The 27,605-nt window shown below is 35.1% G+C and overlaps 2 protein-coding genes and 1 long non-coding RNA gene across 5 annotated transcripts; 2 read left to right on the top strand and 1 right to left on the bottom strand.

Moving 5' to 3' along the window:
• Positions 1 to 41: 41 nt before the first annotated feature.
• Positions 42 to 1,857, top strand: LOC147299592 (uncharacterized). Its single transcript, XR_015120044.1, has 4 exons — positions 42 to 242; positions 330 to 375; positions 829 to 900; positions 1,539 to 1,857. It is a non-coding gene; the product is annotated as an uncharacterized LOC147299592 (long non-coding RNA).
• Positions 1,858 to 4,686: 2,829 nt separating this feature from the next.
• Positions 4,687 to 17,039, top strand: LOC147299591 (ARM repeat superfamily protein). Of its 3 annotated transcripts, none has more exons than XM_086245800.1 (10): positions 4,687 to 5,189; positions 7,325 to 7,342; positions 7,610 to 8,329; positions 8,479 to 8,574; positions 8,654 to 8,737; positions 10,098 to 10,332; positions 10,443 to 10,603; positions 15,545 to 15,823; positions 15,908 to 16,066; positions 16,573 to 17,039. In XM_086245800.1, exons 1-9 carry the CDS (start codon positions 4,776 to 4,778, stop codon positions 15,962 to 15,964), a joined length of 2,064 nt encoding a protein of 687 aa, XP_086101926.1. In that variant the 5' UTR covers positions 4,687 to 4,775; the 3' UTR covers positions 15,965 to 16,066; positions 16,573 to 17,039. The 3 variants fall into 3 exon arrangements, with proteins under 3 accessions (XP_086101926.1, XP_086101918.1, XP_086101930.1); XM_086245792.1 differs by having other exon boundaries at positions 16,542 to 17,038; XM_086245804.1 differs by lacking the exon at positions 7,325 to 7,342 and having other exon boundaries at positions 16,542 to 17,037.
• A 2,885-nt stretch (positions 17,040 to 19,924) lies between these two features.
• On the bottom strand, positions 19,925 to 24,061 carry RBCX2 (Chaperonin-like RbcX protein). Its single transcript, XM_086229070.1, has 5 exons — positions 23,461 to 24,061; positions 21,676 to 21,767; positions 21,072 to 21,129; positions 20,474 to 20,539; positions 19,925 to 20,379 (listed from the first exon to the last, which is right to left on the bottom strand). The coding sequence occupies exons 1-5, from the start codon at positions 23,797 to 23,799 to the stop codon at positions 20,257 to 20,259; spliced, it is 678 nt and encodes a 225-aa protein (XP_086085196.1). The 5' UTR covers positions 23,800 to 24,061; the 3' UTR covers positions 19,925 to 20,256.
• Between the last annotated feature and the right edge of the window lie 3,544 nt (positions 24,062 to 27,605).

Raw genomic sequence — 27,605 nt, 5'->3', positions numbered from 1 at the left:
TGCGTGAACCTTGCTGGTTCTTCATTCATTTCAGCCGCACGCTTCCCAAGAGAGAGCTTCTCTCTCCTCTCTCCTCCTTTCTCTCTCTTCTTCAATCTTGTTTTGAGTTTATCTTGAGTTCTGGAGCTCCGATCGACGATCCGATTTCGCCTACGCGATCGTGGCGACGAGCTCTTCAATTCTAGTAGTGTGAAGGCTATGTTTTGGTGAAGTTTTAAAAAAATCATTTCTGAGCTCCATAGGTAATTTCTTAATCCCTGTCGAATTTCTGCTAAAATTTTGTTAAATAAATCTCTTGTTAATTAGGCTATTTTAATCTTATTATTTAGCAAGTCTAGTAGTACCGAGACTCTGCTCGTGGGAAGTCTTCAACAGGTATACCCTTAACCCAGCTTATTTAATTTGCTGTTGTTGAAGTGGTGGTTATAGACGAAACACCGTTTAACTGTTGTTATTAAATGAACTTAATAAATATTGAGGCCATATCAGTGGTAACCAAATAACGTGATGACTAAGGTCAGTCCATGAGCATACAAGCGTTGGGTACTGAGCCAGAGCTCCCTCAGTTTCCCCATGCACTGACCTGGTCACGTTGTAAGGTTCATATCTGATCAACCTCCTCGACAATAAATTAAAATAAACTTAGAAACCACACGGTCTGACATGACTGTCTGCCTCGGGGAGCAGGGTCATGCCGGATCAAGAATTTAGAGAAGCCTAGCAAGTTACGCTAGTGCCAAACCTCTAGATTTTACCTGGTCTTAACAGACAAGGTCGAGAGTACGTTTAGTACGTTCCTAATAGCTGTCGTCGGATTCGGATCTCCAGTTTCCCAACAGGTACAAGTGGGACCCAGACACAGGAAAGGGATCAGGCAAGGGACACACTTTGGTAAAGCAGGTAGGGGGAAGGTACCATATCCCGGTTATTGGATTTCCTGCCTATTTTTGTACTATATGTATATGAAAATGTCTTTCACAGAGAATGTGCATGATTTTTGTATGGCATATTTGTGTGATTTTCTGTGTGATACCTTGGACGACCTGAGAGTAACGGGCACGTGTTGTGACCTTGGGTTTCGATCCCCTAAACCTCCGGAGGGGTAAGTACGGACTGGTTAGTCGAATGTCCTTCTGGGGAGGCTAACCAATGTGGTATTACCAGGTAAATGGATACTCTCACCACAGTATCGAGGTGGTGGTTGAATTTCCGATACTGGTGGTTGGCCTGTATGTGATCGGTCGCAGGTATGTTTCTGAACTATGTCACGTGACATGAAGGATTTTCACTGAAAAAGATGTATGAGCATGCAAAGGCTTTACTCACTGATTATTGGCATAATTATCTTTATCATTACTGGCTTTGGTTACAATATTATTGATATTGATACCCTGTTTTTGGGTGTGCATTGCTTTTAAACTGTTTCCTTGAAATCCTATATTTTCGAGTATTGCTTCAAACCTAACCAGGATTTTCCCTCGAGGGGAAGCGATGAACGTATGTGACGCTTACCCCCTACTGTACTCTTGTGAGTGCAGATAATCCAGTTGTTGGAAACCAAGATTGAGGTCGTGGGTGTGGCACTTGCAGCTTGTCAGTTTCAGTCTTGCTATCTGGTTTAGATCCTTTCTTTGGATCCGTGGTGGTGTTTCTCTTTCATCCTCGTAGGTGGCATATCCCAATGGCTATCCATGAGTCCAATTTGTTGCACCACTTTGTTGAAGACTGAATCACTCTGGCGTGGGTTGGACTATCCTGACATATCTGTTTATCTACTATTTACTATGTAGCATTAGGGTTAGTGTATTTGAAACATATAACCCTCACGGGTTGGTACTCTTTACTATTATTTATAATATGAGGTATTTTCAGTAATTTCTTTCGCTGTATTTTTACTACTCTGATCCAACCCGGGTTCTTCAATAAAAAGGGCTTAACTCGTTTTAGAGAGCTTGAGAATATAATACTCGGGGTAAGGGGTATTATAGTCTCAGGATCTTTAAGACGGGTGCCGCTGTGGTGTTCCCAGTTTCGGGGCGTCACAGTGTCCTTGGGTTTTGATCCCCTAAACCTCATGAAGCGGTGTTTATGGATGGGCTAGTCCAATGTCCGTATAGGGGGGCTAGCCTATATGGTATTCACTAGGAATGGATACTTTCGCTACCGTAACGATGATTGATTGGATTCCGGTATGGGTAGTTGGCCATTCGTGTTCAGTCGGCAGGTAAGTATTCTAAACTTGACATGCGCGTGTCGAATTTTCACAAAAGATGTTTGAAAGCATGCAAAGATTTTACTCACTAATTATTATTGTGGATATTTTGTTGTGTTGCATTGTTTTTACCTTGTTTTATCCTTTCATTGAAATAATATATATATATTTCCGATTCCGTCAACTCTGTCTTAACCTCTGTTACAAATGATGGCGTGGTGGAGTATTCTCGTCTTTTCACCCACAAAAGACCAACATTTGCCATGTTAGATTCGTGGGACCCAACTCTTTATGTTGGCAATCCTTCCACATTTTAAATAAAAAATAAAAAATTATTAACAAAAAATCATCAAAACACATCCACCCCTCTCTCGCTTCCCTTCCACCACCGACAGCAACCCACCACCACCATCTTCACCCTCCCTCCCTCCCCCATCAACCGGACAACCATCCTTGTCATCCGCACATCTCCTTTTTTTTTTTTTTTTTTTTTTTTCTCTCTCTCCCTTCTCCCTCCTCCCTCCATCTGTTCTCATCTCTGCTCTGCATCTTGATGATTCAAATCATCAAATGCTCATTGGATTGCTTCACCAAATGCTCACTGGTTGATGAGCATTGTTTGGTTCTTTTTCTGGGTTATCATGCTCAAATCACCAAAACCACCAATCCACCTAAACCCCAATCAAATCACCAAAACCCCAATCAAAATTACAGCTCCAAAACCACCATATATAGAACCAAAATTCGACCACTAAATAGAATCCATCAATTTGATCACAATTGAAAAATAAAAATCTAAAACTTAAAATTTAAACAAAAAATCAAAGTAAAATACAAAACAAAAAGATGCGAGGGCGTAGGTGCGAAACCCAGTCGAATACCATGGATGCCATCGTGCCACACCAGATCAAGGTACAACCCGACCCGATTCCGTCGAGGCCATGGCTGCGAAGAGAGAGAAAAAGATAGGGAGGAGAGGGAGAGATAGAAAAAAAAAAAAAAAGATGGAGAGAGAATGAGAGGGGCTGTGGTGGGGGGGGGGAGGGGAGAGGTGGATCGGGGTTGGGGCTGTGTTGGAGGGCAAGGGGATAGGATGGGATGAGATGGGATGGGTTGGGTGTGGGTGGGGGTGGGGGTGGGGGTGGGGGAGGGTATTGAGTTTTTTTTATTTATATTTAATTGAATTTTAAGATTTTATATTTAAAATATTATTCTAATTTTAAGTTTTATTATTTTATTAATTTAAATATAGTTTTAACTATATTTTATGGTTGAAAAGACGATATTACCTTACCACGTCAACATTTATAACGGAAGTTAATATAAAGTTAACGGAATTGGGTAACGTGGGACATAAACTAAATGTTCAGAGGGTTATATGATACAAATAAATGTGAGGGGGCAAAGTGAGAAAAAATTTAAAAATCAGAGGGCAAATGTGCTAATAAGCCTTTTATTTTTGGTTGAAGACTTTGAAGTGGTGTTGCAATCTTACAGATACAAACAGAGCAAGTTCAAATGGCCCTAAACCTGCCAAATGAATGGTCTATGAACTAAAGGTTTCAATGAACTTCTGAAGCAAAAGCTAATAAAATTTGATTATGCTAGTCAGTTGCTATCATCCATCACTTGGTTAATTACAAACGAACTCATTCTTCTTTTTTGAAAACCCGAAGATTCTATTGCAGACCCTCTAAATTTTAGATCTGAAGCTGTTCTAAAATTAAGATAAACTGATCTTATCTCTTTCATCGTTTTCTCCTTCCCACACTCCAGACCTCAGCTGTTCTAAAATTTTAGATCTCAAGCTGTTCTAAAAACCCACACACCAGACCTCATCTCTTTCATCTCTCTCTCTCTCTCTCTCTCTCTCTCGTCGTTCGTCTTTCCCTAGCAATTTTACTTACCGCCAAAACCCACTGAACTCAAAAATCTCACCCCAAGCCAATATTTTCGTCAAAATTTTTGATATTTTAACGAAAATATTTTTGTATGGTAATAAAATCTCGCCCTCTCCAAAATTTCAAAATTTTCTTCTTTGCATATAGCAACCCTCAGTATGAGTTGCATTTAACAAATAATTATGAGTTGTGTTTATCAAATTTAAATATTATAATTTTTTATCTAGGGAAGGATGATCAAGTTAACAGGAGTGTGTCAAAAAGAAATTTTATGTTTGAAAAATTGGTAAGTGGTGTGTAGGAGAAAAGTGTGTGCAAAAAGAAAATTAGGGGTGTGCAAATAGCAGCTCTCTAATTTTTTATCTAGGGAAGGATGATCAAGTTAAAACTTGGGTGTAGAATGAGCAATTTCACAATATTTCCAACTGGATCACTGAAAAATTACAAATTTAAATATTATATTTGACATAAAATTACATATTATTAAGACACAATTAAGACATGAATTATTGTGTCACCATTGGACTTTGTTAAAAAGTAAAAACCAAATAATTTCTACCTCTTTCTGGTTTCTCGAAAAGTCACCCAATTTTCTCTCCACAGCTCTTCTTCCGTGGAGCTTGCTGGCCATTGCATGACACCCAATCGGCTTCACGGAGACTATGCCCACCTCAGCCTCCGCCTCGGTCTCGGTCTCGGCCTCGGCCTCAGCCGCCTCTTCAACAACCACCAGCGGGGCCCACTCGGACCTCCTGACCCGGCTGATCACGCCCGACTCCGAAGTCCAGATCAAGGCTCTCCGCGAGCTCAAGAACCGCATCATCGGCAACCGCACCAAGAAGCTCTCCTTCATCAAGCTCGGCTTGGTCCCCGCCGTCGCCGCCATCCTCGCCTCTAAGGCCCAGGTCCAGGCCCACCAGGCCCAACCCCAAGCCCATCACGATTCTCATCTCCTTGTTCAGTCAGCCGCTGCCCTCGGAAGCTTCGCTTGCGGCTTCGACGCCGGTGTTCGAGCCGTTCTCGATGCCGGCGCGTTTCCTAACCTCTTCTGCCTTCTATCGCATCCTGACGAGAAGGTAGGTAATTATGTTGAATTGATGCATGTTCTTTTCGCTTCTCAAGTATTTGATCGACAATGTGAAATCATTTCAATTTCATGCATGTTTTGCTTTTCTAGGCATGGCTCTCTAATTTGTTTAGTTCGATGAGAACCCTTTGATTTGATCGCGCAATGGGTTGTAATTTATGTTTGGTTGCCGAAAAATGTGGGAAAGAGGCAAAGGAAATGAATTATCATCGCTTTGTTACTTCAGGTTTTAAAAATGTGAATTACTCAACAAAGATGGATAAATTGGTACTAGGATGTGATTTCAATTGCCATTTTGATTGTGTTACTTTCTCAAGGTGTCTTGTGACGTCGGTGTTCTTGGCTTGAGTTTCTAACTTAGCCCAAAGTAGAATTTACCAGAAATGCAGGTACGAAGAATGGAAATTCTCAGCTTTATGTTGAACATTAGGATTATGGTTCCTGCAAAAGAGACACTAGTATTATGGTAAACTAACTGTATTCTATCTGTAATACTCAGTGAGGCATTTTGCCGTATGCATAAATTATCACTCCTCGTACTATATTAACAGTCATTTCTAAGCTATTGAGAAATCAAATCGGGTTGGGGAGAATTGTCTTCAATATGATGGATTAGTGCCTCTGGTTCACTTTTCAATCAAAGGCTTACCATTTGTATCTGGTGTCGCAATTAATTCGTATTATCACAAAGATGGATGCGATGCGTCTTAGATGATGTTAAATGTACCCAGGTTATGCCTTTGGTTCTGGGACTGTGCAAATATTAGGTTTGAATCAATGAATTGTTTTTAGAATCTAATCTTAGGATTTATTATTTAAAAAATTTATAGTTACTATTATGCTTACAAGCTTTGAATTTGAGAGGTAGTGGGAAAAATTTGTAATAAATTAGTAATTTACATGGGCACTTCGACTCTCACTAAAGTGATTAGAGCTGGGGTGGGATTGGGATTTGGCTATATGTTCAAAGAACAACATGGAATATATACACATAGATAAGTACATAAAGTACATACAGCACATATAACAATAGAAAATACTATACATATATAATTTTGGTGCATGCTGTATATTTTATGTACGAAGATGTGTACTACTAAGCAACCCAAAATTCCTGTTTGGGTTGCTAAGATGTGTCCATTTACACTCTTAACTGCCCCTCAAAACAAGTATATATTTTAACATTTTATTGATATAATAGTTAATTTGATATTCTAAATTTTTCCCATGCACCTCCAATTATCCAAGTAAAGCCATTGGAGGAAGGATAAGATGTGGTGGGAATACACACACGTGACAGGGTACAGTATTTGCAATAAAAAAGTTTTCTTTTTATTCACAAGGAAAGATTCGAATAAGAAAATTTCTAAGAAACGTATCCAAGACTGGCTTTAGTATAGTATTATTTCACTTTTTCGTAGTATGAACCGACCTTGAAAAACAAGAAACCTAAGCTCTGATATATTCCATTTGTTTCCAGATAATTGCAGGCAAATGCCAAAAGGATGATCTCAAGGGCCTTTGTTTTGATTAAGAAAACTTTACAAGAACAATCAAAGAGCTTTGGATGACTTTTGTGGAAGGAATAAAAAGAAAAATATTTTTTGTCCTCTTGCAGAACAGCCAATATTAAAAACTCCAAGAAAGTAATTATCTAGAAATGATATTAATGATTTCAATGAATGGGTATAGGTTTATGCTTGTCTGCTGAAGTTATAAGAAAAAAGGCATAACTGTAAATTATTAGGATTGTAGGAGTAACTCCCATATGAAAGATCCTATATATCTTGATGACAGAAATCATTCTCCTGATTTGGCAGTTTGATTTGAAGTTGGGTAAAAAAGTATATTAATAGAGAGAATTGTGGAATTCCACAATCCTGAATTATAGTTTATCCATGTCAAGGCATCAGGTATGTGTTTTGATTGATATGAATACCTGATGCTCAATAAAGTTCACATTAATATAGTGTACCTCTACATATTACAAAAGATTGAACAATTAGAGTAACACGCCACTGGACATTCCATTTTCAAATTGGCTGCACTTTATGAATCTCTCTCTGTACTTCACCTATATGGCATTTTTTTTCCCTATGAATGATTATTTCTTATCTATTGCAGCCACAGGGGTGGATAAAGGTGAAGAAAATCTGTTGCCCTCCCTTTCTTGACCGAAATTTTAATATTTATGAAAGATTTTTTGACATGCTCTTTTGACATGCTCATCTATTCTTTTACAGAATGTATCATGCAAGAGTAGCACTTAGTACTCTGATTTTGCTCTAATTATTCTTCTCGGGTTAATTGCAGAATCAACCCTTGTTTGTAATATGTCCTGCATCCATGAGTACCTTTTCCTCCCTGCTTATTTTAAATGCCATCTGGATGGTTTTATTTGTTCTGTAGGTTGTGGATGCCGGTGCACGTTCCTTAAGAATGATTTATCAATCAAAACTGACTCCAAAGTGTGATTTCCTTAAGGATAAAAACATGGAATTTCTTCTTTCATTATTGAATAGTGAGAATGAAAATGTTACCGGACTTGGTGCAAGTATAGTCATACATTCTTGCGAGACTACTGCAGAGCAGAAGGCACTGTGTCATGCTGGGGTTTTAAAGAAGCTAATTAGCCTTCTTGAAGGTTCTCTAAGTCAGAGAGATAATAGTTTAGAGTCCTTAGCCACAATTATGAAGAACAACGTTGAAGCTGTTTCAGAGTTTGTGGGATCTGAAAGTGGAAGAGCTTTGAGTTCTGTAATAGAATTAACAAAGGATAGGTATCCCCGTACAAGATTATTGGCCTCTATGTGCTTGATTGTCATAAGGAACGCTTCTGCTTGCTATTTGCAAGATATAGGCATCAAAACCAAGTTGGTGCATCTGTTACTTGAACTTCATGATGATCCTGGTCAAGTCGGAGATGAAGCTCCCTTTGCATTTTCTAGTTTAATTTCACAAAAAGCGGATCTACAGAAATTAGCATTTGAGGCAAATGCTATTGATAAACTTTACAACCACTTGCAAAAAAGTCAGTTGCATCCCAAACGTTTCCAAGGAATATTGCTGGCACTGGCTGATCTATGCTCAAAGTTGGAGAGCTGCAGATCTAGATTCCTGTCATTGCAGGTCTGTTGCTTCATAGGATACATTAACTTATGCCCTACAGTTATTATTGTATGGCTAATAATATTCTCTTTTCTATTCATTTAGTTTTGCATGCTTATGTTTGTCAAATTCCAACCAGTTTGCAACTTCTGATATATTCCTGAATTTAGGCATTGAACTTGGTATCTGATGCGCTAACTCATGATAGTTCCGACGTACGTACTGCAGCTTGCATTTGCTTAAGATGTGTCTCTCGATCAATCAAGGTTTGCAATATGTGTCTTAGTTAATGGTATTTATAATCTTATTACATGCATAGATGTGTTCTGAAAAAATGTCATTCAGAATTTGTGTGCAGGTAATTTTATGAATGAAATGATTGTCCCTCCCTTGGTTCAGCTATTAGATGATCCTTCTACTTCTGTCCAGGTATATGCTTGCTTATCACTAATGATCATGTTTCTATGTCAGCTGTCAACAACTAAGAGTTGAATCATACGCTTACTAGTTTTGGTGAATAAAGTAAATATTCAAAATGATGTAATTCTACCTTCTTCTGTGATTGCATCCTAATAATCAGGTGTAAAGAGTAGTTTTACTCTCTGAAGGGGTGAAAAGGGCTGGCATGCATAGGTAGAAGTAATGAAGGACATAATTATCAAAGTTTTTGTGGAGATTATGGACTCAGATTGCGTTGAATGGTTATAGAGATTAAATGTAGCCAACACCAATTGACACATGACAAGGATGGAGGTCTGGTTAGGGCCCAAGGGTTTGTTTTGGATGGAAAAGGATGGACTCTGGGGGATGTTCTAGGGCTATCAACGGTACTGGAGAAGGGAGAACTAATTACTCGATGGATTTTTTTTCACTTTTCAAGAGTAGGTGGACTTAGGGTTTTAAAAACAGAAAAATAACTCAATATCATAACAGCCCTGGAAAGATACCAATCAGGATCTAATCTAAAGTAAACCCAGAATTATACAATTGTGTGTTCTTTAACCTTGCCTTTTTCCTTGAGCTTCTTGTGGCCTTATCACCAATCAATTGGACATAAGGCCTAGTAGAGTTGAGTTTGCCTTAGTCTATTATTTGGTGTCTCAAGCCTGAATATGTATTGAGAGGGTCAAACAATAATAGGGATGAGCACATTGATGGGATAATCCATTAGTTCATTCAACTACGTGATCAAGTTTACTCATTAAAAAAGAAAACTCAGAAATAAGGCTTTCCGGACTGAATTCAACTGTAATTAGTTTTGCTTTAGCGGGCTCCTGATTACTAGATGTTGCAATAGATTATTATTACACTTTTTTTTTTGGGACTGAATGCTCTTTTGTTGATCACCCTTGTTGGTTGTGTCTGCATATAAATAATGTCTTTGAAAACATTTTAAGATTTGCAGTCATTTATTTCATACTTTATGGTCATGAAGATTAACTGTCCTTATTTGGGGAATTTATCAAAATACAAAACTGTCCTTTAAAATCAGTTCTTTTTTTAGAAGCTGAAAAATGTGAGATACATTTGCTTTTTTTCATTAAAGGCCCTAGGTTACTGAAAGAAATCCATATTTTCAGTCAATTCCTATTTCAACCAAGTATTATTCACTCAGTAAAAACATAATTCATGTCATCAAGATACATACGGTTAAAGTTTGGATTAGAATTTCTCTTCCCTGTAATATTTTGTGCTTATCCACCAGAATTGACTTTGTTACCTTCTCATTTTTTATTAGAAAAATGTAGGTAATTTATAGAAAATTTCCCTTCAATGCTTTGTTTTTCAGGTTGCAGCTCTCAGTGCTATTGGAAATGTTGCAGTTGATTTTACCATGCGTAGGTCACTAGTTGTACAGTGCGGAGGTGTGAAACAGCTTGTTCAGTTATCAAAATCAATGGATTCAACTGTAAGGTTAAATGCTTTATGGGCTTTGAGGAACTTGGTGTTCCTTGCAGACAATATGTGTAAACAAGGGATCTTCATGGAACTCACAGCTTCCTCATTAGCAAGTGTAATATGTGGTAATGTGATAGTTTATCAGTAGCACTTCAAAAGTTTTTCCTTAAAAAATATCTTACTATGGTAATGGTTTATTTATGAACTTATTGCTTAAATGTATTTGCACCTGCAGACCCTGAGCCTTTCGTCCAAGAGCAGGCTCTGGCACTTGTTCGCAATCTTGTCGATGGATGTATAAAGTCTGTTGAGCTTGTGTTTGCTGAAGATGGTATAATATTAGATGCTGTTGGAAGGCAGTTGCAGAGTGCTTCAAAAGATGAAATCTGGATACAGGTTAGAAGTCTTTCTTATATATTGATAACTTAAAATAGTCATATTGGTCTAATGGGGACCTCTGGTGACATGCAGACATTGCAGTTCTAAATGTTGATTGCAAATTTATTGATAATATACCTTACCTGGATTTTGCATTTGGTGTGTTTCATATCGCTAAAACTGAATTATCCCATAGTGTAATTAATTGGTTTGTTTAAGCAGGGATAATATGGACTGCCATGTTTTGATTAATGGGTTATTGATAAAGATGTTTTGTTCTTCATGACCAATTAGTTGCTTTTCATTGGTAAGGGAGCAGCTAGATGCTTTAGCTAAAGTAACATCATCTCCATTTTGGATATGGATTATAATTAGGTGAAAGGTTATGGTTAAAAATCAGGCGGCATGCCTACATTACCTAATCTGGAAGTGAACATGATGGTCTAATGTGGTTAGTGCAAGAATTAGTTCAGCATTACCATTTTACTTGGATGCTGAAAAGGTCTTCAATAAACTTGCTTCCTGATATACAATAAATCTTGAAATAAAAAAATAGATTTAACATAATTTGTGCATAAAATGCTTTTCATGAGCTGTGGAGTTGGATATATCAAAATATTGCACATTATTTTGGTTGCTGATTACTATGTGTAGGGATTATGCATGAGATGAATTAAAAGTATGTATTTATATTTAATGTGTGGGAAGGGTGTTATCAACTAAAAGAAATACAATTATGAGGAAGTTCCTTTGTTATTTAGTCCTCTGTTAAAATAAAATTGGGAATCTATATTTCTGTGTCATGTAGCTACTGCTGCACCAATTTATCATCCTAAACAGGGCCATCATGGGCAGCTGGAGTTATCAATGTACTAAGGGATGGATCCTTGTTCGGGAATAGTTCATTTTCATGGCTGTCATTCTTAAATTGTACTGTTCATATAGATATGCGAACATATAAAATGGCCACTCAAAATCCACATGAAAGTGATTTATTGAGTGTTGTGGTAAAAGTTTAGTGGCAAAACTTGGGGTGTGTTTCGGTCGGTATCTTTTCTTAATTTTCAGTTTTTAAAGGGATTTATCATATACCAAATCTAAATTTTCGATTCTCAAAAATTAAATTAATTACCAAAGTTTTAGATAATTTAGTTTTCTCGGTTTTCATTATTTTAGTAAATTTTCAGTAATGACTAATAGAAAACAGAGTGAAACTAATATTGTGAATATATTTTCACGAAACAACTAGAAAAAAAAAAAATATAATCCTATTGTATTAATATAATACAACATTATTGTTACTAAACTAGTATTGAAATATTTCATTATCCAAATCATCCATCTTTACCTCATTCAAGGATCATCCTTGGAAAAAACCATTTAGTTATCTAATTGTAATGAAATTAATAGACAAACATGGTGTCTCTTTGAACAATGAAATGATGATTTTCAACATGTTTCTAAATGATATTCGATTTGACGGATTTTTGCAAGAATGAATCTAAAAATGGACCTAAACAATGGATGGTTCAAATCATTGAACTACATTGCGGGGTGGACCCCAAAAATGTCGTCTCTTACCTTAAAAAGTGGATCATCCACTTTAGAGGACTCTATTATCTATATAAATGTAAATTTATATATATATATATATGGAAATGTTCTCTTGCCAGATTGAATCTGGACGACTGAGTAGATGGACTCTTGTTTGAATATGTGGTGCTAGATTGAGCCTGGCAACATATCATGCTAGATATTTGGCTAGAAAACATTGTTCATCGGTTTTCTCGGAGTTTTTGTTTTCATCGGTTTTCGCATTAGACATCTAGCTCATTGTTCATCTATGACATCTTTCTATATTGTTAGTGTTTCTTCATTATTCTGTTGTGTTTCCTATCATGGTCATTGCAGGAGACTTGTTGATTGTCAAATCCTATAGTTGGCTGTTGGTAGTAGTCATCCTTGTTTCCTTAAATTGGTTGCTTAGGTGTGGTTTGCGTGATCCTTAATTGATAGTTTCTGATTTTCTTAAAATCCAGTTTGGTGTTGAAGTTTGTTTGGTTATTGATACTTCTACTCAGGGGCGTAGCCATTAGTTGGCTAACCTAGCCCAGGTGTCCCAAATTTTTTTTTATTTCTACTTTGTATTTTTATAGTTTAAATGATCTTAGCCCACCTTAATCTCCATCTCCTGCCCACTTCAGCCTCCATCTTAAGCCCAATTCTCTTTTCTGATTTCGCCCATTTATCATAGTCCTACACTTTTAAAAGTTTAGCCCACCCAAATTTTAAGTCCTGGCTCTGCACCTGCTTCTACTCATATAAATTAAAGTTTGTTTCTTTAAGTTTCTAGATGAATTATGATTTGACAGATTTTTGCAAGAATGATTCTTAAAAGGACCTAAAAAATGGACGGTTCAAATCATTGAACTACATTGGGGGTGGACTCCAACACTGTCGTCTCTTATTTTTTTAAAAATTGGACCATCCACTTTAGATAAGGATTCTATTATCTATATAAATGTCTATGCATGTATCTATCTATCTATATATATATATATACAGGCCTCTTCCAATGTTGGATCCCACAAATAATTTTATTTGTGGGATCCCTCATAGGGCTTACTCTATATAGTATTTCAACGATCTGAATCGCCTATTCTTTAGGTTTCTATTCAAAGATCATTCTTGCAAAAAATTAGCCAAATCGGAAATCATTTGTTTATCAAACTTTGATCAAACAAATAGACGAACTAAATATTTTTGACAAAACCGTCTATTTGTTTGTTCAAAGTTACACGGTTCGAATTGTTGAAAAATTACATGGAGTTGGCCCATTCGTCAGATCCCACAAATAAGCTTAAATGTGGGATCCCACACTTGAAGGGGCCTGTATATATATATATATACAGAGAGCTTCAGGTGTGAGATCCCACATTTAGGCTTATTTGTAGGATTCCTCATGGGGCCCACTCTACATTGTATTTTGATAATCGAAACCGTCTACTTTTATGGTCTCCATTGAAGGATCATGCTTGCAAAAAATTAGGTTAATCAGAAACCATTTAACCGTTGATTAAATGATTACCATTTCAAGTGTTTATCGAAAATATTTTGTTCGTCTATTTATTTGATCAAATTTTGATAGCTTAATAGTTTTCGATTTGCTTAATTTTTTGTAAGGACGATCTTTGAATATAGACTTAAAAAATAGATGGTTTGGATTATTGAAATATTATATGGAGTGGGCCCTATTAGGGATCCCACAAATAAGCCTAAATGTGGAATTTTTCTCTTGCTAGATTGAATCTTGATCACTGATTTGATGGACTCTTGTTTGAATTTGTGGTGCTAGATTGAGAGTCTGACAACATAACATGCTAGATTTTTGGCTAAAAAAATTACCCTATATATATGTGTTGTCATATTATTGTGCAGAGTGGTTTTTGTCATTGTTTTTTCCTGTCAAAGATCTAGCTCTTTGTTCATCTATGACATCTTTCTTTATCGTTGGTGCTTCTTCATTATTCTGTTGTGTTTCCAATAATGGTCATCACAGGAGACTTGTTGATGGTCAAATCTTCTTGTTGGTTGTTGGTAGTAGTCATCCTTGTTTCCTTAGGCCTCATTTGATGCCTAGAATTGGATAGGATAAATTGCTAGATTCATATGTATGTAAGGAATAAACTTCTAACTTGAAGGAAGAAGATGAATTAATCATAAGGAGAAACATATCTTTCCAATCCCCCCAAAAATGGTGGGAGTAGTGGGATTAATCAAAAGGAGAAACATATCCTTCCAATCCCCCCAAAAATAGTGGGATTAGTGGGATAAGTTTTCCCTTATGGCTAATCCATCTTCTTCCTTGAACTTAGAAGACGCCTTCCATCTTCTTTCTTGAGTACACATGAATCTAGCCTTCAAACTAAAAAGAAAAGAAAAAAAAAAAGTTGTTTTAAACCTTCAAACATAATTAATCTAGATCTGTATAATTCTAATTAAACTTTAAATTAAATGGAAGTTGCTGTAAAAATGAAATTAATACATGGTATTTCCTAAAACCTTATTGAGAACTATAATTTTAGAAAGGTGTAGTTGCTACTTCTTACATCTTGTTTCCAAATTACTTGCAATTCTTTACCAAGTTGACATGTCCTTGGAAAACTTTCATCCATAGCTCAGGGTTTGGAGCATGTGATGATGAACAGTCACAACTGCCAAAGGTTCAGGACACACTTTTCCTTAGAATCCTCATTACGAACCCTCACAACTGCCAAAGGTTCACAGGACACTTTTTCTGAGAATCTCTTCACAATGTGTTATACACATTTGTTAGTTATTATGTAGCTCATATAGTTTTGAAAATTTATCAATTTAAACCATGATTTGAAGTCTTAGATACGAAGCAATTGGGTACGTTATATATTTTCCTCTATTATTTGTAAATTATTTTATCATATAATATACAATAAGATACAAAGGATCTAGGAACTTGTAGTGAACATGCATAATTTTTTACGATGATGGAGGGATAAATTTTGGTACAAGTGTTGCAGAGGGTGGGAGGTGGGTGATGCTTGTATCTGGTTTAAATGATGCCTAGAAACAAAATGTTAAATAGGTGCTGTAGTGGAAACTTGGAATAGGCAATGTTCAACCCTTATATTAGTTGCACATCAATCAGCAGCAAAAATAAGTTTGAATTGCTACCTTGTATTAACTATGAGACCTGGCCTGTACTCTGTATTTTCAATATCCATATGTTCGATTTTGAGGGGTATAAGTATTGTTGCAACCAGGTGTTTACTTTCTCATGATTAAAGTAACAAGATATAACTATGTAGAAGAAAGGAGTGGGTGTAGAGGTCTTTGACTATCCTTTTTTTTACAGTAGTTATCGTTGGTTTTCTTGTTGTTATGAATTATTTATTAATAGGTTTTTGAAATATTTTTATATAGGGAATGTATGTGCTCAGCAATGTCGCAAGTGGGAATGAAATTCACAAGGAAGCAGTTATGGATCAACTCATTCGACATGCAGACAATGGGACCCAATCTTTTATTCTCAAGTTTTTGCAGAGTAATGAAAGCCAGTTACGTACAGCTACTGTCTGGGCCATTGTGAATCTTACTTTTCCATCAAGTCCTGGTGCATTTAGCCGGCTTGTAAAACTTCATGATGCTGGCATAGTTTCTCAAATAAAGAGCATGGCCAATGATCCTTGCTTAGATGTTAAGGTTGTTATCGTATATTTCAAATTCGTTATTTATCCATTGTTTCTGATCATCTGTAAATCTTATCTGATTCATTATGTGGCACAGCTTCGCGTACGATCGGCACTTGCACAATTTATGACCTTCGGTGATGGCTTGACATGATTTTCATATCCTTGAACCACTGGCCAAGGACTACTGATGCAGTTGTACTAGTTTTGACCTCATTGTATGCTCATCCTTTCAATTGTGGCTTACAACCACATGGTAAGCTTCTATTACAATGACTTTAATTTGTTAAAATTTTGTTTTTACCAATTTATCACAACTCAAAATGAGAATTTTTTGTATGTGTTGTTTTTAACACAAAATTATTCCTATTTCATTTGAAAGCCATGTTAAATGTCTTGTATGGTAAGATTAATGCAATAACTATGATATGTGTACTAATGTATCAAGAGTTCTATGGAAGGAAAAATTAATAAGGCTGTTTTACCTGCAGCAATGCTGGAGACTGTATATCTTCGTCCAGTAATGTTATCTAGCTTATTAAAGTAATTTTTATGCTGTACATACATATAACCCACCATGATATATTCTGTCATAATTTCTATCTTCTGAGAATAATGGCTACCACTACTTTCCATGAGAAGCTAATATCCTTTTAAGTTGCTTACTAAGTTATGAATTTCAGTTTTAATTAGCCAAATTTCTGTTTACATTGTTATTTATCCTTTTGCAGGTGTAACACATTGCTTTCATTTTTTTCCCAGTCAGAGCGGTGTGGAAACTTTCTAATTTTGCGGGTACTCCTAAACAGGTTACCTTAAAAGATCTCATTTTTTATTTATACTTTTTGCTCCACGTTTTGTGTTTTTTTCTCTTTTCAAACCTTCTCTACCATGTATCATATGATCGATGTAGTTATGTAACTTAGTGTACCATCTGACTCACATTACATTGGCTGTCAAATACTGTTGTATCATTTGTCAGATTTGTAAAATGCTGTATACAGCTACAATCTTTTAGTTCCAAATGTATAAAGAGACCGATATATTGGTGGCATGTTGTTACATCGATGGCCTTGTGGAAGCTCCGTGATGAGGGTATCGGGCAATGAAGCTCTGACATTGAGGCAGAGCTGGTTGTGTTCCAGAAGCTTGCTTCTGCAGCTTCAAAATTTTATAATGCCCTTGGGGGGTAAATACCTAAAATGCCAATGTCCGATACATTATTTATGCAAAATCCACAATATTTTTGACTGCAGGTGCGTGGTAGTAATTTGGTTAGAAATAATTGAGTTTATGAATGACTTGGATACGAACAAATGAAATATTATCACATGAGATGTGATCTAAAATTTTACAATTTACTTTGGTGTCCAGTATGACTTCTATTTCACAAGGTCTCAATTTCTTTTTTGGGTGAAATTTATCAGAATCATAATTAATAAACTAGCAATTATGCTTGTCCAATGCAAGGAAGAAAATTTCGAAATTTCGCCGAAAATTTCGTTTTTTGAGGAAGGGGAAATTTTATCTAAACTCCATAATTTTTTCGTCAATCTTTCGATTATTTCGCTGAAATTTCGCGAAATTTCGCTACCTTTTTACGTCTGTGCGCGTCTTCTTTTCGCGAGATATTGTCGAAATTTTGGCAAAATTTCGGTGAAATTTCGTTTTCAAAAGCAGATCTGCACTTCTGTGTTTTCTCTCTCCTAGCCTCCCCATTACTTCACTTCACTCTTCACCTTCCCGACTTCACCTTCCAAGGCCCAAGACCACCGGCGCATCCCCCACTCGCCGGAAACTACCTAGCCAACACTCCTTGGGGTGAGATGAGGGAGAAAGAGATGAGGGTGAGGGTGGGCTTATGATGGAGATGCCGAGAGAGAGAGAGAGAGAGAGAGAGAGAGAGAGAGAGAGAGAACCACGGGGTAGGGTGGTGTCTCCGTGTCTGTGAGAGAAATGAGAGAAGCTAGGGGAGTACTGGGAGGCTGGGAAGAAAGTAGCAGACTGAGTAGTTTGACTTTTAGGGCAACAAAAGAAAAAAATATGATAAAAGAGAAAGAGAAGTGAGTGAGCTTAAGTGAGCTTAACTCAAGAGCTTCGCACTTGGCGACATCAAAGAAATTTAAAATCAATCTTTTTCAAATGGGGCCCAAGCACTTCAACATAAATAAGTGTCTCACAAAGTCTGCATAGAAATTTGAGGGGCAATAAATCAGAGTTCTTACCTCATCACCAAACAACTCAAAAGGCATTTCTAGTTTAAGTCTTACTAGCAGAGGTTGTATCCCGTATAACTATTTTTACCACTATTTCTAAGATATTATCCCCAAAAAGATCTACCATGGTAATAAATGCATCACCAGACTTGTTTACTGATTCAATTACACAATATAACTTTCCTTAGTAAGCAGTGTGAGTCACGGTGAAAGAAAATGAAGGAAAGAAAAAAAAGTACAAAAAAAAGAAAGTTTAGAATTGATTAGAGTTTGGGATTTTTGGACAATTGGAAAGAAAAAAAAAGATTTTGGGTTTCGTTTAATTGTTTTTAAACCCTAATACATTTATATCCTTTAAAAATAGGTCATTTTTATGTAATTGTTAAGTAATAAACAATTTTTATAATAGTATTTACTTCCAACACACATTATATTTATTTTATTGAATATTTATTTAATTCATGATTTAATATTGTAATATAAATAAATTTGAGGTGTTAGTTATATAAGTATTAATTAGTAACTTATTTCTTTAACAATATTTGTTTTCAGCGCAAATTATATTCACCTTATATTACTTGAAACCTACTATATAATTTGGTTTCTTTAATATTTTTTATCAATGTAGTAGATAATATCTTAAATAAACATATAATAAAGTTTCATTCAAAATTTCCGTCGTTTTTGTCTAATTTTGTCGAAATCGAAATTTTAATCGAAATTTCCGCTAAAATTTCCTCGAAACCGAAATTTTACTCCTTGGTCCTATGTAGTGTACTAGTATGTACTTTATACTTTTCTCTCCCTGTTCAATTATATCCTTTTGCAATTATTTTCAATTATTTTATTTGAATATAGTGTAGTAATTTCTCTTGAATTTCTCATTTAGACATTTTATTTTCAATCTATTCAAAATAATATATTTTGAGGAAACTAGTTATTCCAAAACTTACGAGATAATGGTATTCAAATTCAAGACCATACATTCAACTTACCAGATAGTATACAAATGAAGACCATACATTCTGATATAATTATTTGTGGCTTTAATTGAAAGAATGATAATTTAAAGAAAACAGTATAATTATGGTACAAAATACTCTAATGCCAAAAAAAATTATGAATTCAGTTTTCTTGTTGCTAATCTAGTGGCTTAGAATTTTGTACCATTGTGAGAATTCTAGTTCCACCCATCAATCCATGTTCTCAAGATGCAGCCCAACCCAAGGAAACATGGGTTCTCGCATGGAAATATTTGGTTGATCTTCTCATTATAATAATAATAATAATAATAATAATAATAATAATAATAATAATAATTATTATTATTATTATTATTATTGTTTGGACAAGGTTCAGGGTTTGAACAATTTTTAATTGTTTAGTGTTATGTTTTTAAGTTGCTTTAATATTTGTAAAATATCATAGGATTGTGATTTATTTAGCTAAAATTTGGAAAACTAACGGATTTTGGTTTCCATTAAACATGTTTAACCATTTTAAAATTCTAAAACTTTTGACCCTCAAGTAGACTCGAGCTCTACTCGAAAAGTGCTCGAACCCCCCCCCTAGTAGTTCTCGAACCCTATCGAGTAGTGCTTGAAGAGTGTTCGAGCACTTCTCAAGGGGAGCTCGAGCACTATTCGCGGGTTAAATTTCTAAAAATCTTAAAAAAAAGGTTAATTAACTTAAATTTGGGTTAATTTTTCAAATTTTTCTTGATTTACCCACGCCAGCATAAAATGAAGCTATGTTATTAATTTACGGAGAAACTTATAGAGATGTTAATAGATGTATGGCATTGTAATATTGAGCAAAAGTTTGTATATAATTTCTAATTCTAATGTACCAAATTTCACACTGTTTTCAAAAGTTGCATAATTAGTGACTTGAGCATATAGAACCAGCGGCTTCAAGGACCTTTAATGAGATTCAGATCCATACATGCTTAAAATCACTTTGAACTAGCAGGACAATAGCTCTACTATAGTTTTGATCACATTCATATGCTTCAAGGAATATTAGCTTGTATCCTTGGAAGCTAATATAAAATGGTGGAGGAAATTTATATACAATTTACAGAACACAATATTATGCCACTTATTAGTTAGTTGGTGGAAAATAATACAAATGACAGTCTGGAGAACCAAACTGGTATATAGAGAAAAATATCTAAGACGAGGAACAACAAAGTGGGAAAAAGTCAACCCTATGATGAAGTTACAACCTGTTAGCCAATCTTCTCTGTGTTTGTGTCATCCGAAGGCCATATTACAGTCTCATTAAGCCGTTCACGCATCAACTCCAAGTTCTCATCAGAGATTTCTTTATATATTTCAGCATGATCACATTTCTGCATCAAAGAGCATCCAAGAAAAATAGATCTCACTTTTCTAAGGTTTTCCATGTCGAAGAAAAAGCTCGCAAGAAGTTTTAAAATTGCTTACCTTGACCCATTTACTATAGAGGTGAAGCCGTGTGACCATTACTCTCTCAGCAAGATCATGCTTCTCCTGTCAATTGGCAAGTAGTATTTCAAGTAGTAAAAAACATATTCATAACATCCAAGCATTCATTTTGAAAATATCTATATGTTCGTTAACAATCCTTTTGTTTATCAAAATTTCAAAACATCAAGGGGACAGAAAATATATGTATGGAACTAGAGTCTTGTGCTTTAATGGTTTGGTGGAACTTTTGCTTTTAATATCCGATATAATTATGATCTGAAACCATGAAAAGAAAAGAAAAAATAAAATCAAGATGCATGCCTTCTTATGGAGAAATTTTCCCATGTGACCGTAACACCACGGGGCAGTCTAACCAATTCATTCAAATTATAACATGTGCACAATCATTAATATCTAAAACCCTAAACTCTAAGCAAGACCCTTAAAATTGTACACGTGTTATATTTGAGTAGATTGGTCAAACCGCCACGCGGTGTTACGGTCACACAATTTTTTTTCCCTCTTATGAGTTCTAAGCAACCAAAAATAAAAGATTTTTGTAACCAGAAAAAGAATAAAAGATTTCAAAGACTACCTTCCCAAGGCTGCGGATGAATCGCTTCCCATCTCCAGGCTTGTGTGATGCAACAAAGCTGTCCCAATAGAAGGAAGCAGGGTTTAGATAAACAGTTCTCACAGTAAAGAATTGAAACATAGTTGATTTCTAATAAATGCTGAAGATGAAACTTGGATTTACAACAGGACAATTCTGCTTCCTATTACATATAAATATTAATAAGATACCTCAAATTAAGCCCTGTAATTTAACTCAAACTAATATTGGAACCAAAGGCTGAAAGGCAATGTTTGTATCAAGAAGTTCATACTTAGGGTTTAAAATTTTCTTATTAAGACAGAGTATCTAGATTCATTTTCTAAACTCTTGGATTAGTAAACTGATCAACTTAGACTGCCAAGAACATCATGAGGTCACTAAATTTGACAGTTGTCTTTGGGTGAATATACATGGTCCATTTCAGAATGTTCAGAATATGGAAAACTTCCTATCCTGGATAACCTACAATCACAATCTCAACCATTTGTACAAACAAACAACATTGTTCGAATAATAATATAAAAAGTTAATAAAATACGAGGTTGAAGCCATTTACAACAAATGGTCTAATGGTCTCACTTACTCATAAAACCACCTATATTGTGTTGGGTTCATCTCATAAAGCTGGCTCATAACAGTCCTCACAGCCTTGTACGTAAAATAGTTGAGTAATTGCTGCAGGCAGAGAAATTAAAGTAAGCTAAATTAGAAGGAGATAATTGTGTTAGTGAATTTGTGTGTGCATGTATGTATGTGTTTTTGTATGTATACAAAAGAGCAAGAATATGGAAGAATATAAAGATTCTAATATATATTCCTTTATAATAGTCAGTTACAAGAAATCTTAGCAGGATTGCATGATTTAATGTATCCCCAAACAGTTTGTAGAAAGAGAACGTGAGAATGGCAACATATACTAACTACACAAATCAGCAAAAATGCTGCTATTCTAGATCTGGAAATAACAGCCAATGCGCATCTGATTAGTAGGTTCATGTTATATCAGTTTCAATGCTAGAAAATTGTTACGTACTGCAATTTTTTATTGACTGTTACATACACGACTTAGATAAAATTGCTTGATAGTGCAAAGAGAAAACATAAACAGCTGAGATTCAATAAAGAAGGGCTTGGAACATGAAAAGTTTCTTCTATCATTATAAAACAATTTATCATTGACACAATCCTTTCAAATAAAGATTGGAAAAACAAGAGTGAAGAGGGGAAAAGACATATAGATTAAAGAACTCAGAAGTTAAATGAATGGTTCATATAACATGCATGATAGGTTCATGTCTACTTTAAATTGATTTGCAAATGGTAATCCAGAAACCAGAAGCAGCCACACTCTATGAAAATTTAACAACCGTTGTACGAAACAACATACCGCAAATCTGTTCCAACTTTCTAGTACATGTGGAAATGTATACTGTATGCTTAAAATTAGTTTAATGGGAATAATGTACATCCTGTGAGAAGTGAATAAGATACACAGCAAATTACCAACTGGTCAATTGCTTCAAAGTTGTTTGGGTTTACATGTCTAACAAAAGACTTCCTATATCTATTTAGTTCAATCTTCCTATTCATCACTCATGGGTCATCTTCTCATAAATCATTAAGGGTCACCTAACTGTAAAATAATTATGTGCCCATCATACAGTAATTTCTATAAAAAATGATGAGCCGTTCACTCTCACCTTTAGAAACAGATATCAAGAGGAAATTGCAATTTACATTGGACATCTAAGCTAATGACTGATTCATTCACCAATCAATGCAATTTTCTTCTCCATTGAGCTTCTTGTTTGCTAGCTCAAGAACATGAGCCATTGCAAAATTATGGTGTAATCACTATGCTCAATAGCCAAAATATTCAGTCATGAAACTAACAAGTTTTGAGTTATAATGGATGTGAATAATACTCTACTTTTCTATTGAAGGTTAAACATATTTTAGAAAATAAAAAGCTCACTTTGAAATGTCCAGAGGCATCAATCAGTATTGTGCACAAAAAGTAACACATATGGTCACCTTCCCAGTTCCCAACTGGTTAATCTTATATTCGACATTCAAAATCAACTGCGCAATGGACCAAAAGGGAAGGTGTGGATGCTCTAACATAGTAATAGGTAGATATTGAATTTTAAGAAGTTTTATAAAACACCCATGGGAACTTACCTAATGCCTATGTCAACTATCTAAACAGATTTGATACAATATTTAACTAAGGGTCCTTCAGACATAAAACAAGCAACAAGTACATCATGTTATGTAAATAAGAGAGTTGAACATATAAAATATGAATCTTATTAAATTTCTAACATAGAGTTCATCCAAAATCACAATAGTGGAGAAATTTTCTCACCGTCTTAACATCCTCAAAACTGTCTTCATATTGCCCAGCCAGTTCGTTAACAATCATGAACCTCCGGATCTTTCGTTTCCTCATACTCCTATTGTTACTGAAAACACCCGGAAGAGCTTTCATTGAGAGCCGCCTGTCATGACCAGAATCAATGAATGAACTGCTCAACTCCAAGGAACCTGGTTTCACCAAATGCTTCTTTCCCGTTGATCTTTGCGAAACCAAGTCTCCACCACTCTTGAGATTCATAGCAGTTGTAGGCAGTGCATCCAAACACAAACATGAACAGGTATGAGAGTCCACCACTGATGCACCCACCACAGATAAAGCCCCTACCATCCTCTCTCTCTTTCTCAAAAGCTAAAGCTCAAACCACCTTTCTACGAATACCAGATCAGAATTATTCTCAAAAACCAATCTTTATAGCTGTAAAGCCTGTAATCCAAGAAACTAAGATATACCCACAAAGGAATACTAAGAATCCGCTAAAGGGTATCCAAGAAAACTGGAGAACAGCAATTCTAGTCAAAGATTCATGAAATATAAAACAGTGGAAGCTGAGGAACAAAGAAGGTGTTTTGGTGCAAGTAAGGTGAGTGAGAGAATCTGGGAGATTTTGAAGGTGTGTGAAGTGTGAACATCGACCAGACAAAAACTTAAGGTCCAAAATACTCCACACAAAACGCTTTAGGACTCAAAATCAAATTTAGATTCTTTTATTTTTTTTATTGGTTGCTTTTCTGAAAATTCAATCTTCTAAAATCTACCTACCTGGACGTTTTCTCCAAATTGGTGGGCTTCCTGCCACGTGGGAGAATCTTTCTGGGTTGTGTAACTTGTGTTCCAATGAAGTATTATTATATAGGAAAGGAATTATATAGATTATAGATATCAAAATAAAATTCTTAAATTAATTATTTTCCAGAAATCTAATTTACGGAAAACTTGACTAAAAGTCTAAAACCTTGGTCGGTTTGAAATCATTTTTGGACATGGATTATTTTTTTTTTTTTTACATTACAAACTTTGAAAAAGGGCGTTTTAATATATATGTTGTAAAACTACGAAAATAAAAACTAAAATGACAATGAAAGTCATTCTCAAAAATTGCTTATCCTTTTCATACAATGGATTCTTAATTATATTTATAGGCTTAGAAATGTAGGAGGAGTTATAAGAAATTACAACAAAGTATTTAGGGTAGGTTTTTTTACACTTTGTCTACGTGAACTTTAAGGCTAATCTCATTTTACCATCTAAAAAAAAAATTGTGTCAATTTACCACTTAAATTTAAAATTTATTGTAATGTGCAGCCTCCATCTAATTATGTTACTATTTTCATTAAAATTAAGGACATATTAATCTTTTCAACTCAATTTTATATTTTAGAAAAAACAATTCAAAACACCCCACCCTAACTCTGCCTCCCTCCCTCCACATAGCAACCCATCTCCGACCACCCATTCCCCCCACCCCACTAGCCCTTCCTCTTTTTCTCTCTCTCTCTCTCTCTCTCTCTCTCTCTCTCTCTCTCTCTCTCTCTCTCTTTCTTTCTCTCTCTCTCTCTTTGCAACATAGTGGAAGCACATACAGAGAGGCCAACACAGTGGAGACCTAGCTACCTTCAATCTTTTGGCATATATAGTCAATTATTACCCTCACTAAAATATGCGGCATATATTTTATTTGTCAATTATTGCCTTCAATCTTTCTTCCAGGAACTTTGCTCAACGGAGTCACCGTTGAAAAAATTGACAATTGTTCTTTGCCTAGTTGGATTGCATTTCCTCACAAATCACAAGCCTGATGTTTTAGATCTAGGAAAGACCATTGGATTTCGTATATCACAGGTTGCTGGCTTGCTGCATGAAGACTATCAGATTTTGGAATATATTATTTCGTACAAGTTAAAATGATTAACAAAGAAAGAGAGAGAGAACGAAAGGAAGAGAAAGAGAGGAAGGCTTGGTGGGGTGGGGGGAATGGGTGGTCGGGGATGGGTTGCTGTGAGACCCCGTATTTTTTCAAGTTTTATTTTAAAAATTATTCTAAACATTTTGGAAATTTATTTGAGAAACAAAAATTTTGGGTTAATTTTAAATTTTGTTTTAAAATTAGTTTGACCCAAACATTGACCTTTTGTTTTAATGGGCTTTCGTTTTTTACTTTGAGGCTCCTTGAAAAGGTCTCGAACCCACAAGACCATAGATGTGAACCGTGCGTCAATCAGAGTTACGATTTGAGGGATACAGACAATTAAAGTGAGTGGATTTTTGTTTTGAAAGTCTTTTAATGAATTTCATGATTATATTTCTATTTGTATCTTAAGTTTTATTAATATTGATGAATTGTGAGTGGATTTTTGTTTTAAAATTGTTTTAATGAATTTTATGATTAAATTCCTATTTGTTATCTTAAGTTTTATTAATATTGATGAATTATGAGTTGGACTTTGTTTTCAAAAGATTTAAGGAAATCAGGATTTAAGTTCATGATGGCATTGCATGATTTTCATATGGATAGTTGCATGAAAATATTTTAATGAACTTTATATCTATTTATTTATGATTCAAATGATTTATGCTACAGTTAATGGTTTGAGAAACTTGTTTTAGAAAAAAGATAGATAGTTTATGGAAATGATTTCGACTGAGCAGTTTTCGTTATTTGGGAACAATAGTAATTAAAAAGATTTATGAAAGAGTTGTATTTTCAGTGGTTTTATGGATAAGTAGCATTCTTGTCTGCTCGTGCATCGATTCGCTTTGCACGGGAAATGGCGAGCATTCCTGCCTGCTCGTGCATCAAGATCACTCTTCACGGGAAGTGGCAAGTTTATATGTCTGCTCGTGCATATGCACGAGATGTAGTGAGCTTATTTTTTTTAAGTTATGACTAATAGCTAGTTTCCCAGTTACTAATTTGATGTGATTTTTGTTTCATGGCCAAGAGACGAATAGTTTACATGAATGTCAATGGAAGATTTGGGTTAATATGTTATTGTCTATTTTGGCGTGATATCATACTTAATATTTTTCTCTACCTTACATGTTTTATAGAAGTTTTTCTGAATATTCTGGTTACTTGAATGATAAAAATGTTTATGTGGACTAGTTGTTGATTTTGTTTGGAAGGGAATTTCGATGTAGTTTTAGAATTGGAGGATTTCAAAAATCAAGTTTGTTTGAGAAAAAAACTTAATTTTCTTGAAAAAAATAGAGATGGGAGATTTTCTGAAAAGATGAGTTTTTAAAACCTTTAAGTGCAATTTTGTAAAATTGCCCCTCACTTGCACGATTCGTAACTGTTAAACCATAAGTCTGATCTACAAACCGTTCGCATTATTAAAAAAAAGTTCTAATTAAAAAAAAGAAAAAAAATGGGAGATTTTTTGAAAAAATGGGTTTTTAAAACCTTTAAGTGCAATTTTACAGTCCGTAATTGTTAAACCGTAACTCCGATCTATGAATTGTTTAGGTCGACGCACTCGTGAATTCGAGACCTCTCCAATATGCCCAAACTTGAAGTCAAAAGTTCAACAGAACAAAAAGTCAACTTTAGGTCAAACTAATTTAAAATAAAAATTAAAAAAATTAACCCAAAACCTTTTATATCTCAAATCAATTTCCAAAATCTTTAAAGTACTTTTTAAAATAAAACTTGAAAAAATACGGGGTATCCAATTGCTGTGTGGAGGGAGGAAGGCAGAGTTGGAGTTGGGTGGGGTTTCTGATTTTTTTTTTTCTAAAATATAAAATTGAGTTGAAAAGACTAATATGCCCTTAATTTTAACAGAAATAGTAACAGAATTGGATGGAGGCTGCATATTGCAACAAATTTTAAATTCAGATGGTAAATTGACTCAATTTTCTTTTTAGGTGTTAAAATAAGATTGGCCTTAAAATTCAGGTGTGCAAAGTGTAAAAAAGCTTTTAGGGTATGTTTACTTATCCGTAATCGGAATGGAAAGAATGAGAGTAATTCTCATGCATATGTTTACTTACATTTGGTAGTCATTCTCATTCTGATTTTTTTGTTTACTTACAGGTACATATTGAAATGAGAAAGTGTGTGAGGCCCACATAAAATAAGGAATTGAATTCCTTATCTTGGAGCAATTGAATTTCATAGGGGGGTCTAAATT

Source organism: Dryas octopetala, chromosome 1, assembly GCF_963921425.1.
Source record: "Dryas octopetala chromosome 1, drDryOcto1.1, whole genome shotgun sequence".
NCBI lineage: Eukaryota > Viridiplantae > Streptophyta > Magnoliopsida > Rosales > Rosaceae > Dryas > Dryas octopetala.
Note: the sequence above shows the minus strand (reverse complement) of the source record. Positions and strands in the feature narration are given on the sequence as shown.

Bases quoted from the DNA above. Each gene is read 5' to 3' on its own strand.
- LOC147299591 (XM_086245800.1), top strand. From the start codon at position 4,776: ATGCCCACCTCAGCCTCCGCCTCGGTCTCGGTCTCGGCCTCGGCCTCA. The intron at 8,330-8,478 runs GTCTGTTGCTTC...TCCTGAATTTAG, and splicing joins CTAGATTCCTGTCATTGCAG to GCATTGAACTTGGTATCTGA. The intron at 8,738-10,097 runs GTATATGCTTGC...TTTGTTTTTCAG, and splicing joins ATCCTTCTACTTCTGTCCAG to GTTGCAGCTCTCAGTGCTAT.
- RBCX2 (XM_086229070.1), bottom strand. From the start codon at position 23,799: ATGGTAGGGGCTTTATCTGTGGTGGGTGCATCAGTGGTGGACTCTCAT. The intron at 21,130-21,675 runs GTAAGTGAGACC...CTATTGGGACAG, and splicing joins CAATATAGGTGGTTTTATGA to CTTTGTTGCATCACACAAGC. The intron at 20,540-21,071 runs GTAGTCTTTGAA...GCCAATTGACAG, and splicing joins TCATCCGCAGCCTTGGGAAG to GAGAAGCATGATCTTGCTGA.